The sequence below is a fragment of the Engystomops pustulosus genome, chromosome 7 (genome assembly GCF_040894005.1).
Source record: "Engystomops pustulosus chromosome 7, aEngPut4.maternal, whole genome shotgun sequence".
NCBI classification, from domain to species: domain Eukaryota; kingdom Metazoa; phylum Chordata; class Amphibia; order Anura; family Leptodactylidae; genus Engystomops; species Engystomops pustulosus.
This window is the reverse complement of record NC_092417.1, coordinates 178,777,363-178,795,329: the sequence shown is the minus strand read 5'-3', so window position 1 is coordinate 178,795,329 and position 17,967 is coordinate 178,777,363. Positions and strand designations below refer to the sequence as shown.

The 17,967-nt window shown below is 52.1% G+C and overlaps 1 protein-coding gene across 1 annotated transcript; it reads left to right on the top strand.

Moving 5' to 3' along the window:
* Positions 1-889: 889 nt before the first annotated feature.
* On the top strand, positions 890-16,468 carry LOC140071390 (catalase). The gene is made up of 13 exons (XM_072119068.1): positions 890-1,037; positions 5,302-5,473; positions 6,100-6,210; positions 6,291-6,421; positions 7,089-7,193; positions 9,099-9,224; positions 9,465-9,656; positions 9,744-9,896; positions 11,045-11,183; positions 11,675-11,805; positions 13,340-13,447; positions 13,848-13,934; positions 16,270-16,468. The coding sequence occupies exons 1-13, from the start codon at positions 972-974 to the stop codon at positions 16,324-16,326; spliced, it is 1,578 nt and encodes a 525-aa protein (XP_071975169.1). The 5' UTR covers positions 890-971; the 3' UTR covers positions 16,327-16,468.
* The last annotated feature ends 1,499 nt before the right edge of the window (positions 16,469-17,967 follow it).

Sequence of the window (17,967 nt, the reverse complement as noted above, 5' to 3'; positions counted from 1 at the left end):
CCCTCCCCTCTATGCCCGTTGCTCCTCCCCTCTCCCCTCCTCTCTATACTACTCACCCCTCCCCTCTATCCCCTCGCTCCTCCCCTCCCCTCTGTGCTCTCGCCCCTCCCCTCTATGCCCTCGCCCCTCCCTTCTATGCCCCTTGCTCCTCCCCTCTATGCCCCTTGCTCCTCCCCTCTATGCCCTCGCCCCTCCCCTCTATGCCCCTTGCTCCTCCCCTCTATGCCCTCACCCCTCCCCTCTATGCCCTCGCCCCTCCCCTCTATGCCCTCGCCCCTCCCCTCTATGCCCCTTGCCCCTCCCCTCTATGCCCTCGCCCCTCCCCTCTATGCCCTCGCCCCTCCCCTCTATGGCCCTCGCCCCTCCCCTCTATGGCCCTTGCTCCTCCCCTCTCTGTCCCTTGCCCCTCCTTTCTCTGTCCCTTGCTCCGCCCCTCCCCTCTCTGTCCCTTGCTCCTCCCCTCTGTCCCCTCGCTCCTCCCCTCTATGCCCCTTGCTCCTCCCCTCTATGCCCCTTGCTCCTCCCCTCTATGCCCCTTGCTCCTCCCCTCTATGCCCCTTGCTCCTCCCCTCTATGCCCCTTGCTCCTCCCCTCTATCCCCTCGCTCCTCGCCTCTATGCCCCTTGCTCCTCCCCTCTATGCCCCTTGCTCCTCCCCTCTATGCCCCTCGCTCCTCCCCTCTATCCCCTCGCTCCTCCCCTCTATCCCCTCGCTCCTCCCCTCTATCCCCTCGCTCCTCCCCTCTATCCCCTCGCTCCTCTTTTCTCGGCCCCTTGCTCCTCCCCTCTCGGCCCCTTGCTCCTCCCCTCTCTGACTGTTGCTGCTCCTGACCTTTGTACAGTGTGCCGCCGTGTGACAGTCCGCGCTCCGCGCTCTCCTCCAATCAGGGTGCGGGGCCGGAGCAGTGGGCGGGGCGTTGCTGCGCAGTTATAGGCTGGCGCCGCCGCTCGCCTCCTGCAGTGCGGGGAAAGATGGCGGACAAGAGGGAGAAGTGCGCGGACCAGATGCAGCTGTGGAAGGAGAGCCGGGGCAACCAGGTACCGGCCCGGGGGGAAGGGGGACTACAACTCCCAGCATCACCTCTTACTGGCCGGGCATGCTGGGAGCTGTAGTCCTGCGGCAGCTGTGGAAGGAGAGCCGGGGCAGCCAGGTACCGGCCCGGGGAGGCATAGCAGGACTACAACTCCCAGCAGGGAGTCACTGCACCCATAGACACAGATCTCTGCTTGCTGTCAGTGAGTGCACCTGCACAGACGATCCTCTATTCACTGCAGAGGGTTTGTTACAATGTGTCAGTGCAGGTATGATCTGTCTCAGACACCGTACAGTACAGGGAGAAGGTCTGAACAGGGGTTCAGGCTCTGGGTTTGTCTAGTCACTGACAGCAAGTGGAGATGTTATAAATCTGATCTCTGGGACCCCCCCTGATGCTAAATGTGCAGGACATGCGGACCCCCGGCTGCACATCCATGGGGGCCAGCAGTGGTGAGGGGGCTCTGCTGTAACATCTGAGACCCCCAGGTCATATTCACTAGGCGGATTGGGGGTCTGAAATGTGACGGATCATCCCCAGCCGGAGGGTCTCCAGGGACGGGGGGGATACCATGTTTCTTTAGAAGTTACTAATTACACATGTTACATATATGGACGAGCCCTTTAAGGGTTTGTCCCATCAATCTTCTCTCCCAGGTGCAGCATCGCAGGAAAAGCTTGAGGAAGGGGAATGAGACCCCAAAATACTCCCTGTAAGTCACATCTAGGGGGCACTGATGACTCTGCTCCTGAAAGCTGGGGGTCTCGCTCTTATCCTGCAGCCCCCCCCTCTAATCTAACCCTGAGGAGCACCAAGTCCAGAGACCCCCATGTTCTGTGCTGGTGCTATGGACTGTGCTAGACCCTCCTATCCCTCTGTGGTGGAGACTAAAGGGTAAGGAGCGTGTAGTGATGGAGGCTTAGCCTGTCACCAGCTTTTACCCCACTAAACTACGAGGTGGAGTATGAAATGTCCTCTCCAGGATCTGATGTGAAAACTCCTCCATTTACCTGTATAAATAAATATCTCCCTCCAGAGTAAATACGACTCTTCTCACCTGATTTTTCACATGAGATGAGTCAAGTTTAGTGGTTGCAGGGGGCGTGTCAGTTCAGAAGCCCCAATCTCCTGTTCTGTAGCACCCGGATGGTGTCATATTAAAGATAAGACTCTCCTCTTTCGGATCACATCAGGCTTCTGATTGTTGGTGATATGGTATCGGACATACAAGACGTAGTTGGAAATCTGAGCTGTAGATAAAGATCCAGTTTCCACCTTTTCTTTCTTCCGGTTCTTTAACTCACAGATGGGATCTCCATCTTTAATATGACACCAGCAGTGTGGGTCTAGGTGCTAGAGAACAGGAGATTGGGGCTTCTAAAGTGACATTACTCCTGCAAACCACTAAACTTGACTCGTCTCGTGTGAGAGGAGTCATATTTCTCTGACTTTTGGGGGAAGGATTTTTTTTTTTTATGGGAATTTTAGAAAGGACAGTCCTTGACACGAGGGGACTAGTGGACTTATTGGGGTAAAACTTGGTGACGGGTTCCCTTTTAAAGGTAAGGTCCGTGCAGTGATGGAGCTGCAGCACCAGGGCAGAGATCACTGCGAGGCGATTATCAGCCGCCATCTCCGTATCCTGCGGGTGACCTGTGCCCGGAGGGTTAGACTTTGGCTGATGTCTCCTTAGACTCCTCTCGCCTCTGTGGTGAGGTCAGGACTATGATTTATTCCCTTAAAGTGGGTGTGGCTGTGCCAATCGGAGCACCGTGGGTGTGGCTGTGCTGTTCGGTGCACTGTAGGTGATGCCACAAGGTCTGGTACAACCTCTGCTGTCAGTTTTTTGGCATACAGCGCCTACATTTATCCCTGATCGCCAGCGCCCTCTCGGGGGACAGTGCACCGAACCTTATGGCCACACCCATTGTGCACCGGATTGCTCATTTCCATATAAATTTTAAGATTTCTCTTTGAAGACGGATGCAGGATGATATTGATGCAGGAGACTTCACCTACATATGTTTAGCTCATACGTGACCCCTTTAAACATCAGTCTGTGCCCCTTTAGAGGACATCTACCACCAGGATGAAGGACTGTAAACCAAGCACTGACATCCTGGGGTGCGCTCCCTCTGGCAGGATCCGCTCTTCTTTTTAGATTCTTATGCTCTGGTTTTTAAGAAATAAAGGTTTTAATCATTATGCAAATGAGCCCGAGGGGCTCCAGGCTCTATCGAAACTATGGAGCCAGAGCCCCTCAGGTTTTTCATAAAAACAAGGTCCCAAGAAGCTAAACAAAGAGCAAAAAAATAAGAGGTGGCCCCGATATGTCAGTGAGTTTTGTTTCCGAACTTTCATTCTGGTGGTTGATGCCCTTTAAGGAATTTTCCAGCATCCTCCGGCCCCGTCCCTAATCTCTCCAGTCCAGGTCCTGCTGGACTCCGGACTTGTCCTTTGGACCCTCGCGCTCCCTGACGTTTGCTCCGATTCCTCGTCTAGGTTGTTTTTGATGATTTTTATCTCTTGTATATCGGCAGCATAATCCAGAGTGCAGTACAGAGATCAGCCTCTAGGAGAACCTTCCCCCTAATTCATGCGTCTTGTAGGAGGGGTTTGATTTAAAGGGATTTATTACATTTGGGATCGGATTCAATTATTGGATCATCAGTCTTTAAGATAGATGATTAGTATCAGATCACTGGGGGTCCGAGACCCAGAATCCCCCCCCCCCCCCCCCCCCCCCCCCAAGAGACTGCGACGCTGAGGTGAGAGCTGCAGTCTCTTCACTTCTCTCCATGCACAGCGCCATACATTGCATAGTGGCCGTGCCGGGTATTACACTTCAGCTCCATTCACTTGAATACGACTGAGCTGCAATCAGGTGACGTCACTGGGTGTCGGACCCTCGCTGGTCTGATATTGATGATCTACCCTAAGGATGGGTGATCAATAAACTCTAATATACCCCTATGAGTACAATGTGGGTCACAGCTTCAGAGCTGCACTCAGGATTCTGCTAGGACCCTGGATCCTTGTTGTTGGGCTCATAGCTGGCGGCTGCACATTAGTGAGGCATCCTGGGAGATTTCAGCTCTGCAGCTCCCACCATTGTTAATGCAGCTCGAGCCCCTACGTAGGATCCCGGTGCAGCAGGAAGATGCGAGGTAGAAGCTGCAGGTGACCTTTACCCTGCGTGTACACGCCCCCGGGTGCCTGCAGGGTGCACAGTGCACAGCAGTGATCGCTCAGGTGACCGGGGAGGAATCCTCATTTTGTTTTTCACCAAATCCTCGCATATTTCCAGCCAAGGGAGTCGTCCGAAAACTTAATCCAGATTTATTCTGGAATTGGCTCTCGGATCTCGCTCTGCGCCAAGTATTGAGAAATCGGGACGCGAGGCCAGCGCAGGATTTTTTTTTTTTTTTTGGGGGGGGGGGGGAGCTGCTAAAATTTTTATAAACATGTTCTTTCCGTAGTGTAGATCTAGGGGTTCCCCCCCCCCCCCCCCCCCAGGTCACACCTGTAATTCCTCATGTGGCCTGTGGAGGCGCTGCCTGGATAGGGATCAGTACCCGGGGGGTTTGGGGAGGGGGGCGCCCGGACGTCATCAGTCACATCTCCTGCGCTTGACCCTGCGGTTGATCCGGGTAAATGGCGGCCATTGTCTCCCCCCGGTCACACGCTCTCAGCCTTGACTTGTGTGAGGGTTCGGATCAGCAGTTTTCCTTGGCAGCGGATTAATCCCATGATCGCTGCGGTCCGGGACTTGTGCAACACTTGGATTTTTTGGTCTCTGGATTCGGGCCACGCTCCGTTCTACTGTTATAGCCAAAAATGATGTTTGTAGAAGTCCCATGGGGAGGGAGGGGGGGGGGGTCATGAATCCTAAATCCTCCCTTTAAATGGGATCAACCCTAGAATATCCATCCATGACCCCTGTGGTGGAGCAGCACTGCAGGTAGGTGACCCCTGCCCCATGCATAGGTGTAACGTGGGACCCCCTGTGTGATCAATGAGGGGTCCCCAGCAGTTATCATTAGGTGATTCCCTACTGATTCCCTGGACATCCCCTTTAAATCCATATTCCTCCTGCCGGAGAATTTTTGTGCCGGATTGAAAGAACTTCACACAATAAGCGAATTTCTATAAGTATAAATAAAGTTTTGGGGGTTGTTTTAGGCTTTGTGCACCCCCTCCCCTGTATACGGCGCCCTCCTGCAGCTTTGTGCAGTTTCTCATCAGTCTCTCCGTTTTGGTTTTTGCAGAAGGCGGATGTCCTGACCACAGGCGGAGGGAATCCGGTATCCGATAAGCTGAACCTCCTGACCGTCGGACCCCGCGGGCCGCTGCTGGTGCAGGATGTCGTGTTCACCGACGAGATGGCGCACTTCGACCGGGAGAGGATCCCCGAAAGGGTGGTGCACGCCAAAGGGGCAGGTGAGCGCAGGGATTAAAGGGATCCATAGCTGGTCCTGATCCACCCTCATATATCACATAGGATGTATCATGGATGTAGGTCCCCCGGTTATATCTACTCAGTGGTGGCAACTAGAAATCCAGTTCTGTTGTCATCTTAAAGGGCATCTACCACCAGGATAAAGGACTGTATGCAAATGAGCATAAGGGGCTCCGTGAGTCCTGCTTATTTGCATACAGTCTTTCATTCTGGTGGTAGATGCCCTTCAAAGAGGAGACTCTCTCCTCTAGTATCACATCAGGACTGTGGTTCTGCTGCCACTGACAGTCGAGAATGGAGAGCTCCATTACCAGCTCCGATTCTGTGGCACCTAGACACACAATGATCCGAATAAGGAGATTCTCTCTTTAATATGACACCAGAACTGTGTTTCTAGGTGCCACCGTTCAGAAGATGTAACCGTTAGCAGCCACTGTGATGATGTCTATACATGTTCCTGTAGAAGGGGTTAATAGGTGGTATTGGGGGGGTGTGACACTGCCCCCCCCTTCCTCACGCACCCTCACCCACCACGTCTTCTGAGGACACCTGGAAATGCTGTGGTCATGATTATACTCTGATTATATGAATTCTCGTCTATTTCCAGGGGCTTTCGGTTATTTCGAGGTGACACACGACATCACCAAATACTCAAAGGCCAAAGTGTTTGAGTACATTGGGAAGAGGACCCCCCTGGCGATCCGCTTCTCCACCGTGGGTAAGGTATATACCGTATACTGTGCTCGGCCGGAGGTCTCTAGTCGGTCGCAGTCAGTGACCGGTTTCTGTCTTTGGCAGCCGGAGAGTCGGGCTCCGCGGACACCGTGCGGGACCCCCGGGGCTTCGCTATGAAGTTCTACACAGAGGACGGAAACTGGGATCTGACCGGAAACAACACCCCGATATTCTTCATCCGTGACGCCATGCTGGTAGGTTCTGTAGTGAGGCGCCAGCGGGGTGTGTGCACACACAGGCTCTACTTTTATAATTATGCTAATGAGCCAGAAGGGCTCCCGGGGGTGTTACCAGAGCCCCTCCATGATGTAGTTACACAGGCTTGCTGCTCCATCAGATGTATGTGAAGCTACAGCACAGAGGATCACTGGTAACACCCCTATTCTGGCTCATTATGGCCAGGGGGACCTTGAGCACTCATGAAGGGGCCTAGAATTCTCCATCCTGCACATCAAGACTTTATCTCATGATCTCGTAAGTAGTTGTAAGGAGTCAGGGCTGCTGCCGGGTTCCCTTTAAACACAGATACCACAGAGAGGGGAGCGGGTGACGTCTCTAGGGTCACACACACAATAAGCCATGGATATGGGCAGCGCCCGGGGTCCAGGATACGGTCATGTGAGGTCCTTGTCCTCGTGACCTCCGCTCTGTGTGTATTTACATGACCTCCGACCTCGTGTGATCTTCTACTACAGACCAAAGGTCCTTGGGTTGTGCTGTTCTCACCGGGATGTGTAATAATGGCCGCACGTCCCTCCACCGATGCAAAAATGACACGTTATACAATTATATATCCTGATGTTTACCAGAAACTTCCATTATTTCATTTTTTAATTATTTTCCTTTCTTTGTGCTTTTTAGTTCCCATCTTTCATCCACTCTCAGAAGAGAAACCCCCAGACTCACATGAAGGACCCCGACATGGTCTGGGATTTCTGGGCCCTGCGTCCGGAGTCCCTCCACCAGGTAAGTGTCGCACTCAGAGGCCGGGGGTCCTGCTGCCGAGGCCGGGGGTCCTGCTGCCGAGGCCGGGGGTCCTGCAGCCGAGGCCCAGCTGAGCCAATGTGCTAAATTTCTTTGTATTCAGGACTGAAATCTGGATTTGTATCCCCTGTGTCCTGCATGTCCCCTGCCTCTGCTCTAAGTAACTGCAGTATTCAACTATAAGCCTGCTACAGCTGTTACCCAGAGCATAGAAGCTGAACATATAAATTCATAGAGCTAAGAGCACAGCTGTGTGAGGATACAACTCCAGTGCGCTTACACAAGTACAATCACAATCCTGGAATATAACACACAGTCCTGCTGCTACTAACAACATGCACAAAGGTCTGATTACACATCTCTCCAGGGACAATACATAACACTGGCTGCAGAGAGCACAGAGCACAGCAGTGTGAGGTCTGATTACACATCTCTCCAGGGACAATACATAACACTGGCTGCAGAGAGCACAGAGCACAGCAGTGTGAGGTCTGATTACACATCTCTCCAGGGACAATACATAACACTGGCTGCAGAGAGCACAGAGCACAGCAGTGTGAGGTCTGATTACACATCTCTCCAGGGATTATACATAACACTGGCTGCACAGAGCACAGCAGTGTGAGGTCTGATTACACATCTCTCCAGGGACAATACATAACACTGGCTGCAGAGAGCACAGAGCACAGCAGTGTGAGGTCTGATTACACATCTCTCCAGGGACAATACATAACACTGGCTGCAGAGAGTACAGAGCACAGCAGTGTGAGGTCTGATTACACATCTCTCCAGGGACAATACATAACACTGGCTGCAGAGAGCACAGAGCACAGCAGTGTGAGGTCTGATTACACATCTCTCCAGGGACAATACATAACACTGGCTGCAGAGAGCACAGAGCACAGCAGTGTGAGGTCTAATTACACATCTCTCCAGGGATTATACATAACACTGGCTGCACAGAGCACAGCAGTGTGAGGTCTGATTACACATCTCTCCAGGGACAATACATAACACTGGCTGCAGAGAGCACAGAGCACAGCAGTGTGAGGTCTGATTACACATCTCTCCAGGGACAATACATAACACTGGCTGCAGAGAGTACAGAGCACAGCAGTGTGAGGTCTGATTACACATCTCTCCAGGGACAATACATAACACTGGCTGCAGAGAGCACAGAGCACAGCAGTGTGAGGTCTGATTACACATCTCTCCAGGGACAATACATAACACTGGCTGCAGAGAGCACAGAGCATAGCAGTGTGAGGTCTGATTACACATCTCTCCAGGGACAATACATAACACTGGCTGCAGAGAGCACAGAGCACAGCAGTGTGAGGTCTGATTACACATCTCTCCAGGGACAATACATAACACTGGCTGCAGAGAGTACAGAGCACAGCAGTGTGAGGTCTGATTACACATCTCTCCAGGGACAATACATAACACTGGCTGCAGAGAGCACAGAGCACAGCAGTGTGAGGTCTGATTACACATCTCTCCAGGGACAATACATAACACTGGCTGCAGAGAGCACAGAGCACAGCAGTGTGAGGTCTGATTACACATCTCTCCAGGGACAGTACATAACACTGGCTGCAGAGAGCACAGAGCACAGCAGTGTGAGGTCTGATTACACATCTCTCCAGGGACAATGCATAATGCCGGCTTTTGTTTTATTGTTACTCCTAAGGGCAATTTAACTTTAATTGGTGTTTATAAATCCTGGCACCCGCTGGGTGTGCACTCCGGGGGTGGGTGCTCTGTAGTCGCTGTGTCTATTATGCAGTTTACCTTTAGGGTGTAATAAGAAAGAACAATAATATAAATGATAGATTTCGGCTGCTGGAGGAGCCACCATGTAAAAGCTTCTGTGTCGTCTTCCAGGTCTCCTTCCTGTTCTCGGATCGCGGGATCCCGGACGGCCACCGGCACATGAACGGCTACGGATCTCACACCTTCAAGCTGATCAACGCCAGAGATGAGGCCGTGTATTGTAAATTCCACTGCAAGGTGGGTCCCAGCGCCCACTGTGATCCTGGGGAACCTGCGGGGTAACTCTGTATTATAGGGACATAATCTTTGGATTCAGACCCTTTATGGATCGGTCATCATTAAACTGGAAAACCCCTTTAAGATGACTATTAAGAAGGTGTTTTGTTAAGTGGGATCTATGATTAGGGGTCAGGGATGTGTGTGGCACCCGAACAATCCAAAAAATGTCCTCATTGGTCCGTTTCGTGTTCCTTGTAGACCGACCAGGGCATCCGAAACCTGACGGTGGAGGAGGCCAATCGCTTGTCAGCTGAAGACCCCGACTACGGCATCCACGACCTGTACGAATCCATTGCCAACGGGAAGTTCCCGTCCTGGAGCTTCTACATCCAGGTCATGACCTTCGAGCAGGCAGAGAAGTTCCCCTTCAATCCTTTTGACCTGACTAAGGTGAGAGGTCACCCCGGGGGGGGGGGGGGTAGCCTGCGTGTAGCCTTCACCTCCTGACCCTGTGCCCATCGCTGCTTTCTCCTTCAGGTTTGGCCGCACAAGGATTATCCGCTCATCCCGGTGGGGAAGCTGGTCCTGAACCGGAACCCAACCAATTACTTTACGGAGGTGGAACAGATGGCCTTTGACCCCAGTAACATGCCCCCAGGGATCGAGGCGAGCCCCGACAAGATGCTGCAGGTAAGTGAAGGGGGGGGGGGCGGTCTCCAAATCCAGGGGTGTTGCTTCACTGTACACACTGCTCCATGCATTTCATAGTGGCTGGGCCTGGGATTACAGCTCCGGGCGTTTCCTAGTGGCTGGGCCTGGGATTACAGCTCTGGGCGTTTCCTAGTGGCTGGGCCTGGGATTACAGCTCTGGGCGTTTCCTAGTGGCTGGGCCTGGGATTACAGCTCTGGGCGTTTCCTAGTGGCTGGGCCTGGGATTACAGCTCTGGGCGTTTCCTAGTGGCTGGGCCTGGGATTACAGCTCTGGGCGTTTCCTAGTGGCTGGGCCTGGGATTACAGCTCTGGGCGTTTCCTAGTGGCTGGGCCTGGGGTTACGGCTCCCGGCATTTCATGGTGGCTCGGCCTGGGATTACAGCTCCGGGCGTTTCCTGGTGGCTGGGCCTGGGATTACAGCTCCGGGCCTTTCCTAGTGGCTGGGCCTGGGATTACAGCTCCGGGCCTTTCCTAGTGGCTGGGCCTGGGATTACAGCTCCGGGCCTTTCCTAGTGGCTGGGCCTGGGATTACAGCTCCGGGCCTTTCCTAGTGGCTGGGCCTGGGATTACAGCTCCGGGCCTTTCCTAGTGGCTGGGCCTGGGATTACAGCTCCGGGCCTTTCCTAGTGGCTGGGCCTGGGATTACAGCTCCGGGCCTTTCCTAGTGGCTGGGCCTGGGATTACAGCTCCGGGCCTTTCCTAGTGGCTGGGCCTGGGATTACAGCTCCGGGCCTTTCCTAGTGGCTGGGCCTGGGATTACAGCTCCGGGCCTTTCCTAGTGGCTGGGCCTGGGATTACAGCTCCGGGCCTTTCCTAGTGGCTGGGCCTGGGATTACAGCTCCGGGCCTTTCCTAGTGGCTGGGCCTGGGATTACAGCTCCGGGCCTTTCCTAGTGGCTGGGCCTGGGATTACAGCTCCGGGCATTTCCTAGTGGCTGGGCCTGGGATTACAGCTCCGGGCCTTTCCTAGTGGCTGGGCCTGGGATTACAGCTCCGGGCCTTTCCTAGTGGCTGGGCCTGGGATTACAGCTCCGGGCCTTTCCTAGTGGCTGGGCCTGGGATTACAGCTCCGGGCCTTTCCTAGTGGCTGGGCCTGGGATTTCTTTAACCCTGTAAATCGTGTTCCAGGGTCGTCTCTTCGCGTACCCGGACACTCACAGACACCGCCTGGGCGCCAACTATCTGCAGCTGCCCGTCAACTGCCCTTACAAGGCGCGTGTGGCCAATTACCAGCGAGACGGACCCATGTGCTTCTCTGACAACCAGGGTAAGTGGGCACTTACCTTGGTGTACGAGATGTGTAATCAGACCTTTGTGTATTTTAGTAGCAGCAGGACTGTGATATATAGATGCATTCCAGGATTGTAGCTCCAAAAGCCATCACACTGCTGTGCTCTGTGCTCTCCACACTGTCTCTCCGCTATGAGGGCGTGTCCTCACACTGCTGTGCTCTGTGCTCTCCACACTACTGCCCCTCCACTATGGGGGCGTGTCCTCACACTGCCGTGCTCTGTACTCTCCACACTACTGCCCCTCCACTATGGGGGCGTGTCCTCACACTGCTGTGCTGTGCTACAGCTTTGACACACGGGAGGACTGTCGATCAGTACAATGCAGAGAGCAAGGGCACAGCAGAGTGAGGATGTGTTGTGAAATGTAAATTCCTGTTTCACAGTCCTGCTGCTACTAATCCTTGCGCTCAGCCTTGCCAGGATAATAAAAAGTATTCCCTTATAATTTATGTGGATTGTTCTGCAGGTGGAGCCCCCAATTACTACCCCAACAGCTTCAGCGCTCCGGACGCTCAGCCTTCTGCTCGGGAAAGCCGGTTCCGTGTGTCGGCCGATGTGGCTCGTTATAACAGCTCCGATGAGGACAACGTCTCCCAGGTGAGGAGGGAGGAGAGGTATTATATCCATCCATAGGGGGCACAGTGTATGAGGGTCCATAAAGACCCCGATCCACGATCCTCCAATGTAGATTATAAGGATACCATGTATCATCCATAACATATGATATTATTACACTGCAGACATCCCGGCCCCTCCTGACCCTGTACCATGTATCATCCATAACATGTGATATTATTATACTGCAGACATCCCGGCCCCTCCTGACCCTGTACCATGTATCATCCATAACATGTGATATTATTACACTGCAGACATCCCGGCCCCTCCTGACCCTGTACCACGTATCATCCATAACATGTGATATTATTACACTGCAGACATCCCGGCCCCTCCTGACCCTGTACCACGTATCATCCATAACATGTGATATTATTACACTGCAGACATCCCGGCCCCTCCTGACCCTGCACCATGTATCCTCCATAACATGTGATATTATTACACTGCAGACATCCCGGCCCCTCCTGACCCTGTACCATGTATCATCCATAACATGTGATATTATTACACTGCAGACATCCCGGCCCCTCCTGACCCTGTACCACGTATCATCCATAACATGTGATATTATTACACTGCAGACATCCCACCCCCTCCTGTCCCTGTACCACGTAACATCATCCATAACATGTGATATTATTACACTGCAGACATCCCGACCCTTCCTGACCCTGTACCATGTATCATCCATAACATGTGATATTATTACACTGCAGACATCCCGGCCCCTCCTGACCCTGTACCATGTATCATCCATAACATGTGATATTATTACACTGCAGACATCCCGGCCCCTCCTGACCCTGTACCATGTATCATCCATAACATGTGATATTATTACACTGCAGACATCCCGGCCCCTCCTGACCCTGTACCATGTATCATCCATAACATGTGATATTATTACACTGCAGACATCCCGGCCCCTCCTGACCCTGTACCATGTATCATCCATAACATGTGATATTATTACACTGCAGACATCCCGGCCCCTCCTGACCCTGTACCATGTATCATCCATAACATGTGATATTATTACACTGCAGACATCCCGGCCCCTCCTGACCCTGTACCATGTATCATCCATAACATGTGATATTATTACACTGCAGACATCCCGGCCCCTCCTGACCCTGTACCATGTATGATCCATAACATGTGATATTATTACACTGCAGACATCCCGCCCCCTCCTGACCCTGTACCATGTATCATCCATAACATGTGATAGTATTACACTGCAGACATCCCGACCCCTCCTGACCCTGTACCATGTATCATCCATAACATGTGATATTATTACACTGCAGACATCCCGGCCCCTCCTGACCCTGTACCATGTATCATCCATAACATGTGATATTATTACACTGCAGACATCCCGGCCCCTCCTGACCCTGTACCATGTATTAGTTATTACACTTTGGCTTCCTAGAAGTTGCTGTGCTGCCTCCTCCTGGCATTGAGCTGACATAACCTGTGACCCCGGTCCCTTCTTTCCTGTCTGCAGGTTCGTGATTTCTACACCAAAGTTCTGAATGAGGAGGAGCGCCAGAGGCTGGTGGCGAACATCGCCGGGCACTTGAAGGACGCCCAGCTGTTTATCCAGAAGAGAGCGGTGAGTTGTTCCTCCTCTGCTATAACATAAGCAGCTCCTCCAGTAAGTGCTATAAATGGGGGGGGAGGGGGGTCTCTGGTTTATCAGGAGTCTTGATTTCCCTTTCCCCACATCTGTTTTGTTTTTGTTCCCCGAGATATTTTGGGATGTTTTTAATAAATCCACAAGAGATTTGGTCACGGCACATGGCCCAGGGGTCACAGGACCCCCATTCTGTGTAGAGTAGATGGAGCCCACTTACATCTGCTCTGGCACACTGGGTGTAGTCGTAGTCAGACTCCTGGGCCAACTCCTTTAATCCTCCTGATAACCTCTGATTATTGGTGTAATATGTGTATAATATATGTACATGACCCAGAATCTGCTCGCACTGAACACGACCTGCATTATCTCCCTCCAGGTGAAGAACTTCTCCGATGTTCACCCCGAATACGGCGCCCGCGTCCAGGCCCTGCTGGACAAGTACAACGCTGAGGGCCACAAGAAGGTAATGATCCCTTTAAGATGAGTCCTGGACACGTCCGTCGTGTCCTTACAGACGAGTGTAGCTGCGGGTGACTGCAGTGATAATCCCTGAATAATCCCTGTAATTGCTGCTATGGATTAATCCTTCCCTTTTCATGCTGCGCTTTTTTTACATGGTCTCTTTATAATTTTGGGAGCAGTCGTCGGCCCGGTTTGTCAGCGTCGTCCTCTAGTTAATTTATTTCGGACGCAAACGACGTGACGCCTTCTCATTTATTAGAAAGCAACAAACCAAATCCTTTACACAGAGGAAGTCGCCCGTCATAATCCTGATACACCAGGGACCCTTACTCATGGCTGCGGCGATCTACTAATATTTGTTCCTTCTTAAGATCCATTTTTATAATTATGCTAATGAGCCAGAGGGGCGTTACCAGAGCCTCAGGACTGCGTGATACAGTTGTAATTCAGCTGATCCCCAGTAGGTGGCAGCAGAGCGGAGTCCTGTGATATAAGCAGGAGAAGGATTAGAGAGTAATATAATGGGGCCCGGGCGTTGCTCCCCTGGATCTGGGTTGTACCAAAACCAAAATTTTTATATTTCAAAATGATATCTTGAGAAGTATCGCAGTACTCGAAGCTGGTACTTAATTTTATTTATTTTTTATTTTTTTTTTGCAGAGAAGAGGGGAAAAAAAAAATTTGTGTTGCCGGCGTGTACATTAAGTTTAGAAAATGTCTGGGGGCGGGGCTCAGCACAATCACATTTGCATTTCCAATGATACACATGCGATCAGTAACTATTAACCTGTTAACGCTCAGCGTCCGATATATCAGACGCTGAGCTGATGCAGGTTCAGCTCAAGATCTGAGCCGAACCGGTGTCGGGAAACACGGGGTGCTGGATGTAACGCCCACGATTGGAGTGGGCTCCGATTGCGGGTGTTTAACCTGTTAAATGCTGCGGTCGGCGCGACCGCAGCATCTAACATGCCTCTGGGGGGTCTTTCCGCCACAATCGGGGGCCCCCCGAACCATTTTCAGGGTGGCACTGATCGGTGCTATGGCATCTCTGGGGTCTGATCAAGACCCCAGATATACCTGAAGGATGGCGTCTGTGACATGCATGTGCATAGGCTAATACCCTGCAATACAATTATTGCAGGATGTTATCATGAACAAGCAATCAGATGTTCATGTCCCATGGTGGAAGTAGTAAAAAATCACTAAAAATGCCCGTAAGCCCCAAAACATATAAAGAGACATGATTTAGACTTTTTTTTTAGCGTTAAATAACACAAACCCCACATATATAGTATCACCGCATCCGTAACAACCCGTAGAATAACAGTAAATTATTGAACCCGCACGATGAACGCCGTTAAGTTTTTTAAAAACCCGCAAAAATTATGATTTTTACCTATTGAACCCCACAAAATATGCAATAAAAAGTGTTCAAAAAACATATGTACTCCAGAATGATACTGGTGCAAAGTACAACATGTCCCGCAAAAAACAAGCCATCAACCAGCTCCGTAGCCAAAAACGTAACAATGTTATGCCACTTGGAAGACGGCGATGCAAAAATGATAGATTTTTTTTTTCCCCCCCCACATTTGGGTTTTATTTGACAAATTTAGTAAAACATAAGAAAAAATATTCCTGTCTGGTCTCCCCGTAATCGTATCGACCCGTAGAATAAAGAGAACATGACTGTTAGGCTATACGGTGAACCCGAAAAAAAAAGCCAAAAATTCCAGTACAGAATTGATGTTTTTCTACTCTTGCCCTCAAAAAAAAAAAAAAAGTTCTAAATTTTCAACAATAGGAGATACCAACCCCAAAATGGTAACAGTGGAAAAGCATCTCATCCCGCAAAAAAAATGGCGTCACATGGCCCCAATAATGGAAAAGCGAAAATTTTATAGCCTACAAATGGGGTCAATGAGGAAACTAAAATCCTGGCAGCTGTAGGGTGCTCCTTCCCTTCTGCGCCTCGCTGTGCACCCATATAACAAGGGGCTGTATGCCTGTGGCGTCAGGCGGTGTGCAGTTGGGGGGGGGGGGGGGGGGGGGGGGATTGTGGGCGGGTCAATAGGGATGTGGGCGGTACCCAGGACACCGAAGGAGGGGGCCAGAGGGCAAGATCTGGCAGTGCACTGCATGGACCGTGCATCCCGGGCCCCTGAACCTCACGGGCCCTGTACGGTGGTAGTTACGCCACTGGCTCTAGGGCAGGTGGAGTCTGTAGAGCGGCAGACAAAAACCTGATATCGGACCAGCTCGGAGGTTCTGATACGCTGTGGGTGCGGGTGACGCGGCTCTGATCTATCTTGTACATTTCTTTTGCCTTGCAGAGACCCGTGAAGACTTACACCCAACATTCCTCTGCCAAGGACAAGTCCAACTTGTAGGCTCCAGGTTCTTCCTCAGGATGATCCGTCCACGAGATCTTCCCGGCCGCCGTAATCCGTTGCCTTTTGCTTAGATCCGACCGTCCGGAATGTTCCGTCCTTCTAATTGTTTTCAGACAATTTTTTTTTTTTTAGATACAAACCATAAGCTAATGATAGTGATGACTGCAGCGCCCCCCAGTGGTGGAGTCTAGGGTCAGACGGGGAGGGGGCACCCTGGGGGTGTGGTGGTGGGGGTGCACGCTGTGGGTGTGGAGGGGTGCACTCCTAGTCTCTGGCTGTACCCAGGAGTGGGCACCCTGGGGGTGTGGTGGTGGGGGTGCACGCTGGGGATGTGGTGGGAGTGCACCCCTAGTCTCTGGCTGTACCCAGGAGTGGGCACGCTGGGGGTGTGGTGGGGTGCACCCCTAGTCTCTGGCTGTACCCAGGAGTGGGCACGCTGGGGGTGTGGTGGGAGTGCACCCCTAGTCTCTGGCTGTACCCAGGAGGGGGCACCCTGGGGGTGTGGTGGTGGGGGTGCACGCTGGGGGTGTGGTGGGAGTGCACCCCTAGTGTCTGGCTGTACCCAGGAGGGGGCACCCTGTTGTATATCGGTGATCAGGCTCAGGGTGCACATGGGTGGTGATGTTTGGGGGCGCTGCACAGTTTTTAGTTTTATACAACTAACATTTCAATAACTTTATTAATCCGCTCTCTGTGTACGCTGCGTGCCTTCAGTTAATCGCAGGTTTCTATGGCGACAGTAATTGCACTTGAATGTGACGTTGCAGTAAATGACTCGGGGGGGGGGGGTCTTCCATCTGTTCCGCTGGTGCGGGGGTCTTCTGTGACCGGAGGGGGTGATGTCACATGTTAATTATATAATTCTGTTTTTACAATAAAGTTATATGCAGTTGTTGTCGTCTCTGGTTCTGGAGGTCCACAGTGACCCGGTGACCCCTGGTCTATAGGGGGCGCCTCCACCGTGCTGGGGTCTTGTTCAGGGGCTTTGGATGAGAAACTTTTCCACTTCTGTCCCTCTTTCCGCATTCCCGGAGTTGGGCGCGACATGTGACCTCTCCGCCCCCTGATAGGATCTATATGACCTGTTGTGGGCGGCTCGCAGTGACACAGCAGTAACGGAGGGGTCACTTCCCTGTCCGTGTTGCGTAAGCGGACCCCATACCCCCCCCCCCCCCCCCCCCCCCTGCTACTTCCGGACCCCTGGATGAAATCGCTGCAGAAGGGGAAGAGATGAATTTCCTGTATTTACATCACAACATAATAAGTCGCTGATCACAGAACATGAGAGGAACATGAATATAATATGGCGGCAGCTTTATAGGGCACATTGATGCTGGTGAAGCTGTAGTCTGGGGCGATTACATGCGGGAAGTCTCAGGGTCAGGGAATTCTAGCAGTTTTTAGCAGCACAGGAGAGGTGGTAGGATAAGACCCAGCTGCCGTGACTCACTGCTCCCTCTCCATAGACCTGTATGTTATACTGGCAGGAGACCTAGCTGCTGTGACTCACTGCTCCCTCTCTCCTCTCCATAGACCTGCATGTTTTACTGGCAGGAGACGTAGCTGCTGTGACTCACTGCTCCCCATCCCCTCTCCATAGACCTGTATGTTATACTGGCAGGAGACCTACCTCCTGTG